This window comes from Branchiostoma floridae, chromosome 13 (assembly GCF_000003815.2).
Source record: "Branchiostoma floridae strain S238N-H82 chromosome 13, Bfl_VNyyK, whole genome shotgun sequence".
NCBI lineage: Eukaryota > Metazoa > Chordata > Leptocardii > Amphioxiformes > Branchiostomatidae > Branchiostoma > Branchiostoma floridae.
The window spans coordinates 7811002-7818355 of record NC_049991.1 but is presented as its reverse complement, the minus strand read 5'-3'; the positions used below and the strand labels follow the sequence as shown (position 1 = coordinate 7818355).

The 7354-nt window shown below is 41.2% G+C and overlaps 1 protein-coding gene across 1 annotated transcript in view; it reads right to left on the bottom strand.

Moving 5' to 3' along the window:
• LOC118429428 overlaps nt 1–7285 on the bottom strand; it is a 9811-nt gene extending 2526 nt beyond the window's left edge. The window contains exons 1-9 of the mRNA XM_035839914.1: nt 6987–7285; nt 6505–6642; nt 5498–5748; nt 4927–5083; nt 3859–3981; nt 3314–3579; nt 1580–1865; nt 892–1061; nt 106–250 (exon numbers count right to left, since the gene is read on the bottom strand). Of these exons, the coding sequence (XP_035695807.1) occupies nt 106–250; nt 892–1061; nt 1580–1865; nt 3314–3579; nt 3859–3981; nt 4927–5083; nt 5498–5748; nt 6505–6642; nt 6987–7080 (1630 nt within the window). The 5' untranslated portion in view covers nt 7081–7285. The remainder of the gene's footprint in view (nt 1–105; nt 251–891; nt 1062–1579; nt 1866–3313; nt 3580–3858; nt 3982–4926; nt 5084–5497; nt 5749–6504; nt 6643–6986) is intronic.
• Between the last annotated feature and the right edge of the window lie 69 nt (nt 7286–7354).

The following is a 7354-nucleotide window of genomic DNA, read 5'->3' as shown; positions in this document are numbered from 1 at the left end:
AAGCTAACAAGGCTGGACTCCCAGCTAGGTCAGGGGTGGCCCCTGACCAGCGCAAGATAGATCAGCTCAATTCAAGCCGGTTACTGTTAAAACCTAGAAGCTCACTTGAGGCCCAGTTTGGCGGCATGTGTACTTTCAGCAGCACGACTTTCTGCGGGATGTCCACCCCTGCCAGCTGCCCCTCACACACGTACAGACCGCTGTCCCTCCGCGAGAAGTTGGTGAAGTGGAGGTGCGAATAGATCGTTTCCTATGAGGGGGTTCATAGTTGTAGGTACGCATGCGCAGCAAGATGCATTGTGATTGATATGTCAAAGGTAAAGGCCCCTAACTTGTAAACAGTTCTCGTCTGAACCATACTTTGTACATGTCCAGGTGCGATTTGATTACGTCTTAGGGACCTTAACCTTTGACATATAGATAGGACCACGAACCACCTTATTACAAAGATACAAAATTCAGGAAGAAAACACATTCAAGACAGCGTTATCATTTTGAATACCACGGTTGAAGTAATGAATCAATTAAACGATATGCCACTGCAAGTCTTGACATTGGTATCAAACGTCATTAGGAGTACAAAAAAACAACGTGTAAATTGCAAACTTGCAAGTCGATACAGAAAACCTCAATGTCAGTTAACAGTGATACATGTAAAGGTTACATGTATGTTTTTAGTCACTATTTGCACTATTTTCTTAAAACGCTTCGTTTCTATGTTCGATCGAAAAGGTTACAGATTTATTTTATCCTTATAGTGTAATTTCATGGGCGAGCGCTAGAATAGATCCATTCCATTAGGTGCCTGGTGCCTCCTTATCAAAAATAGAACAAATACAAAGATAGAGAAATTGCTATCGGTTAATGGTCAATGGCTTGGCGTCTTCTTACCGATTCCAAACCTCTTGTATTCTTCACGAACACGTGTTTTGTGTTTGTTATTTCCTGTCCATTGTGTTTCCACGTGCGGGCATTCATTAAGATGTCCATTGTTGATGTGTCGTCATGGCAACTCAGAACAAACTGATCCTCCAGAGGTTTCTCCAACACTTTAACCGCCACTGAAATGTTGTATCACAGATGACGTGAAGAAAACGAGAAATTTAAGTAATTTGCAATATGCAAATTACGGGATCACATTATTAGAATGCAATGACAAAAGTGGAACTGGCATTCATACCGATTAATATGGCTTGAAGATCATAACTGTACAACATAACGTCGCAGTCCCGTGCTGCTTGGTCAAACGTGGTAGTTACATAATTACACGTGCATTATATGATTGTTGGCGTACAGTGATACGTTCAAATTTACCTCCAGGTTTAACCATCCAAGATGTCGGACAATGCCTACGTCATGGTCTCGTGAGTGCGAGCAGACATAGTCAGCACGACTACTCAAGTTGACCAATAAAAATAAATGCTTATTTTAACTTTAATTAAGATCACTCGATTTTTCTCTCTGCACTACCTTTGGTGCTTTGTCCAAATTTCTTTTAAAGAAATGCAAACTATACTTTTTTCACATATTTCTTCATCCTCCCAAGACCCAATTAGTATAAACTTGGATAAGTATTTACCAGGATACGTCAATGCTTTTACGTCAGCAAAGTCCATGGTGGTTAGAGTGTAGTGCTTGTCGTTGACCCAGACCTCGTAGACTACACCGACGAACTTTCCTCTGTTTGCGATGTCATCGGGAAGGCCGGACTCGACCAGGGTGCCGCCGACATGCACTTCGGTCAAGGACGAGAGGTCGGACGAAGATAGGTGCAAGTTGTGCTTGGTATGAAACATCGCTTCTGGTGTCCGGATGACCAGGTACTGTTTTGTGACCAGCAGCTCAATAGCGATCACCGAATTTTCCTGAAAAATGTGTGTAATTGTGACTTTTCAGCACCTTATTTTAGCTCCTATGTAAGTGAAAGTTTACAACTGACTTAACAGCATTTCGCAATGCATTGATAGTATGCGTCTCCAAAACATTTTACGTCATTTGCGCCAAGTTGGATTACAGTGTACGTCTCGTGAATATGATGATAAGCTACTTTTTATTCAGGTTACCCACCAACATGGTTGCTGAGAAATTCAAACTATAATCACTATGAAGTCAATGTAACATCTATTATCATAATACCGGTACGTTTACGACGATTTCTCTAGCCATACTGATTTGACAAATTGTCAACGCATCATTTTCTCCAGTTACATGTTGCTGTTATAGGTTACCCTTGCCACTTCTTCTGTGTAACTTTTCTGCCACTCTTGTCCTGCTAAAAGCGTAATATTGTAATTGTAACACGCCGCGGAATTACACGGCGAACGGGCGCGTGGTTGGGAGGGGGTAAAAAATACCGGTAGGAAGAAACACGGCACAATTAACTGCCGCTATGTACATTTATACATCCTCTGATGTTCCTTCCTTTTCTGTCAGTAAATGCATAAAACATAAACCTGCATGAGCATGCAAAATGTCATGAGAAAACGGACGTATACTGTCAAGAATTTCCATTTAACTTCTGTCCGTCACAACCGCTATGACGTAACACTTCACTGCTAGCGTAGATATAAAAATGGCGGGAAAATGGCTGCGTACGTTCAATTTTGCCCATTCAGTCGTAGATCCGGGCTATTATGCAACGGTTCTTCACACTTTTACATGAGTTGTAGGTCACCAACAGAAATTCAAGATTGTTGTTGAATCATGTTCGTCTTGTGCCGTGAGCATGTGTAATTATGATCTATATAAATTTGGCAATGAATGTGACAGTGTGGTCGTCCCACGACGAGCTGCCTACCCCGAAATTTTAAAAAAATTATACTTAAAACTTTTGGCCTTGTTGTCTTCGAATGCATTGTTATCGATGCTTTGTAAATGGTGTATTGGACACCTAGATGTCTGAAGTGTGCACAGCTCAGAAATAACTATTGTTGCATGTGTAGATCTCTTTAAGTTCCAGTATTTTTAATCTACCGGTATAAGTCTTACTACCGGTATTATGCCAATGCATGTTAAAGGCACTATGATAAGGAGATTCGTAGGTCTAGTTGCACTAGTGCACAATGAAATGCGTTGTTAGTGATTCGTCAAAGACAAAGGCCACGGTATCAACAAAATATTGCATATTTATGCGAGCATGGCCATGTATGAAGCATGCATGGTCGACACAATATTCAATAAGTTTATGTTTATCCGGATATCCTATGACACATGACCCACAGTGCATATCGCTGTGTATGCGCGATTGGGGCCATGTGCTTCCTTATAGATTAACAAAACGAATAATGGAGTTCACATTATCATATTTTCTTACATGAATGAGTTGGCTCTGTGCATCCATCCTGGCCTGCCTTCCTCGGAATTGTACGTTTCCTTCCACTGTGTTATCATGATAAGACAACAACACAGCGGACGCGAGATTCGAATCGGTGGCTGCGAACAACAAGCCATGTGTCCCAACCAGTTTGACGCACAAGATGACTTTCAAAAGGATGTCGTTATCCTGGGAACGAGGTTTGATCGCTCCGAGAGGGAGAATCTGGTCCCCGCGAAAGACAGCCAGATCGGCGCCATCTTCGTCTGTAGTGAAGGGTGGAAACACCAAAGTCACGAATACTGAAGACAGCAACTTACTATAGGAAACGTTGACACAAACCGTTTTACAATTTACTGTATATCAATACATTTCTACACCTGCTAAGCCGTAAACAAAGGCGGACAAGGAAAAATCAAAGCTAAGAAACATCAACTACACAACTACTTCAACATATAAAGTATGCTAATGCAAAAAGTACTGCAGTAGTAAATTCGATGTAATCATACATCAGAATTATGTTGACAAAGTTCATACAACTATACCGTCTACAATCTGGACTCCTCTCGTCACTTCGGGGGACGTTTTAGTTCTACCCGATCCGGCCTCTATGTCGTACAGCTCTCCGTTCACCATCACCATGGCTACGTCACATTCTGGACCTGATTCTTCATGAAAAAATTTAAGAATCAAGATTTTCCACTTAGAGTCTTAATATCAAAATTGAAAGATCTTTATCACAAAGGTCGAGAAGATGAATTAAAATGCACGTACAGATTAAAGAACGGTGACTTTCGTATCTTTGTTATACATATGATGGCAGTCATCACACATTCAGCACCAAGGAGAGCATCTAGGGCTGGGTATCGGTACAGCGTACCGGTACAAAACCGTTTTTTCTTATTGGACCGGTCCAGAAAAACCGGACCTGACAAAATTAGGTGAACCGGATGTTGGACCGATTAGAAAATTAACAGATTATTATATCAGGCATTCACACGTTTTGGCGCTTGCAGGTGGAAGAAAATAACAAGAGTGAAGTAGAGTAGAGTTTGTAGTAATTTCTACCAAGTTTTACAGCCAACCGTACAGGTGCAGTTAGCGTTGTAGGATTTTAAGACGCCAGTGTAAGTCTAATACTCCACCAAACAGATTTTTTTGTAGTGAAATGGACCATTGGTATGAGTCATACTGAATCAGGTCCAGGTTCAGGTCTGGACCTGATCCTTTGGACCTGAACCGGACCTGGACCTGAATGTTCTGTACCGGTACCCACCCCTAAGAGCATCTCATAACTTAATGAAAGCAAATGTTGAAACATAGATAGAGCACTTCAGTCATATGGTTATGGCGTAAAATTTTTTGCCATGTTGGATGGTTAAACCTGGAAATTTGCGGTTAAATTATTCGAATTTGAAAATCACACTGCGATTAAAGATTTTGTGCGTGGGATGTCTCTTCCAGGTTTAACAAACCAACATGGCGGCTGTGGCGTCACAAATAACTTACAGGAATTTGCTATTCAAGTATTGCCACCTAATCATGGCATTAATGTTATATCTCTATAGCACTGTGACTGTCTCCCATAACTGTTGGACTCGTCTCATTCTTACCATATCTGCTCCCCAGCCAGAAATACCCATCATGCCTCAGTCGGATATCGTCACGTGTGTGTCGCACTTCCTCTTTCAGCGTTGTTAGGGAGTGGTCTACCTTCATGGTGACCTGGGTTGGCTCTATTGTAAATGAAACGCTGTGCCATTCACCTTTCTGTGCAAAATAGAATGTTTTGATTTTAGAATACATATATTTGGGTGTTTGAACGTAACGCCACAGCCGCCATGTTGGTTGGTCAATTCTGGAATCAGACCTTTGACCGATGTGTTATTTACATTACTAAGTTTGACCATTCAATATGGTGGATAAATCATACGTCATTAAGTCACGTGACCACATTCTACTGAGTATCTAGTATTATAAAATCCGATAAGTGCCGAGTCTCCGTTTTTATGTGCTAAATGGATGAACATATTAGAAGTAAACATTTCAAATCTATTGCTATAAAAAGAGAGCACCATCACATTTTATGACGAAATGCGACGTAATTTGCGTGTGTGTGTGACTCTTTTGACAGTGTTGTAATAAATATCTTAACAATCTACATAGAAAATCGTTTAATCATACCTGTAGCATGGAGCTTTCAATTTTAAGTGGTCCCGTCCCTATGTCCAATTCCAATTCTAAAATTCCGGAGAGCCAGTTCAAAGACACATATCTCCCATGATTCTTTTCTGCTGTATCGAATAGGTGAAAGGGGTGTCGGGAGATATGAAAGCACTTGAATCTGAGGTAAACTCTAAGGATGATGGGAGCGTTGGTAGGCATGTGGTAGGCCACGAAAGAGCCCACAGGAATGAATAGCACTTCTTGTAGCACTGTCGATAAATAGATATATTATATAAGTTAGCCATTCATATCTACATAGACACACAAAAATGCTACGTTTGGGCTCATTTATTAGTAGAATACACAATTTTCAACTTGTCATGAGTAGAGTGTACGGGAGTGGAGTTAAGTGGACTTGTCTGCTCATGAATATGTGTTTGGGTTTCCAGTGCAATGATGATATTTTCTTATATACTGATATATGTAGTGCTATCATGTATATCACAAACAGTGGATTGATATACTGTTATAATACTGTTACAATAGTTACTGTGATTTGGAAGAAATAGTCTTGATCTTATCGTATTTCTTTCATGCACAGCATTTGTAACAGGGCTCGAAATACTGCGTGTTTGTGCACCCAGGTGCACCCAAATTTGAGCTGTGCACCCATTTTTTTCTATGGGTGCACAGGTGCACCCAAATATTTTCATAGGCTTGTGTATGTAAACATGTCAGTATACTAGTAAACACCATATTCTTTAGTCTCAAAGCAGACCCTACGGTGCCTAAAGATAGTATCAAAGCTGGCAAAGGAGTATATCCGGCACCAGGTGCCCGTTTGACTCCCTTTGGCCGGTTATCTCCCTTTGGTCGGCTATACTCCTTTGCCAGCTTTGATGCTATCTTTAGGCACCGTAGGGTCTGCTTGACATCTTTGCTCTGCATCAGGTACCCAGGCATATACTTTGTCTCTTCCTGATTTACATGCAAATTATTACCGGTTGAGTGCCAAACGTACGTACTTGTGCAGGGTGACCAGAAGCACAATTTGCTGGCTGGAATGACGTCACACAGCTGTGGCGGGCTGTAAGCACACGGTGCCATCCTGGCACTGAAACCCACACCACATGGCTGGCTACAGTCCGACCAACCTCGGTCCTCTTTGTGAGAAATTATAAATTAAAAAACAACAATATTTGTCAACAGATTTCTTCAGATAGTGTTGGTAGTAACGGATCATTTATTGTGCGAATTGTTAGAATAGACACACACACATACATACAAACGAACATGAAGTTACATACCACTGACACACACATATGCAAACGTGCACACATGCGTACCACCACAGACACACGGAAACAAACATCGCATACATACAAAAAGTAATTTCGACAAATTGCGATGATCGTTGTGTATCCTTCAAACACAGAAGCAAGCCAAAACTAAAGGAGACTTCACATTGAAAGTAAATTGAAAATGAAATGTGAAAACGATGCCATACCTTCGACTCTGACGACGGCACTGTTGTGGGTAGACGTTACCAGGGTCAATACCGTTCCTAACATGACGATGAAAGTCACCTTTGGACCACTCATACCACTTCAACAGACAGATGTGGTAGTTACACACTGCAAGAAGGCAAGTCGGACAAAATGATAACATCACGGATGATCAGGTTAGTTTATATGTAACTAACCGTGCTTGACTACAATACAGAAGCTTTATCTACGGGCATTGTTGTTGTGAAAACACAACACAAACAGGTTGAGTTGACAAGGCTACCGAGTTCCGTTTTCTGGAACGGCGGTTTGTTCGAATATTCCAAAAAAACTTTCGAATGACCTCATGTGACACAGAAGTTTGGAACAT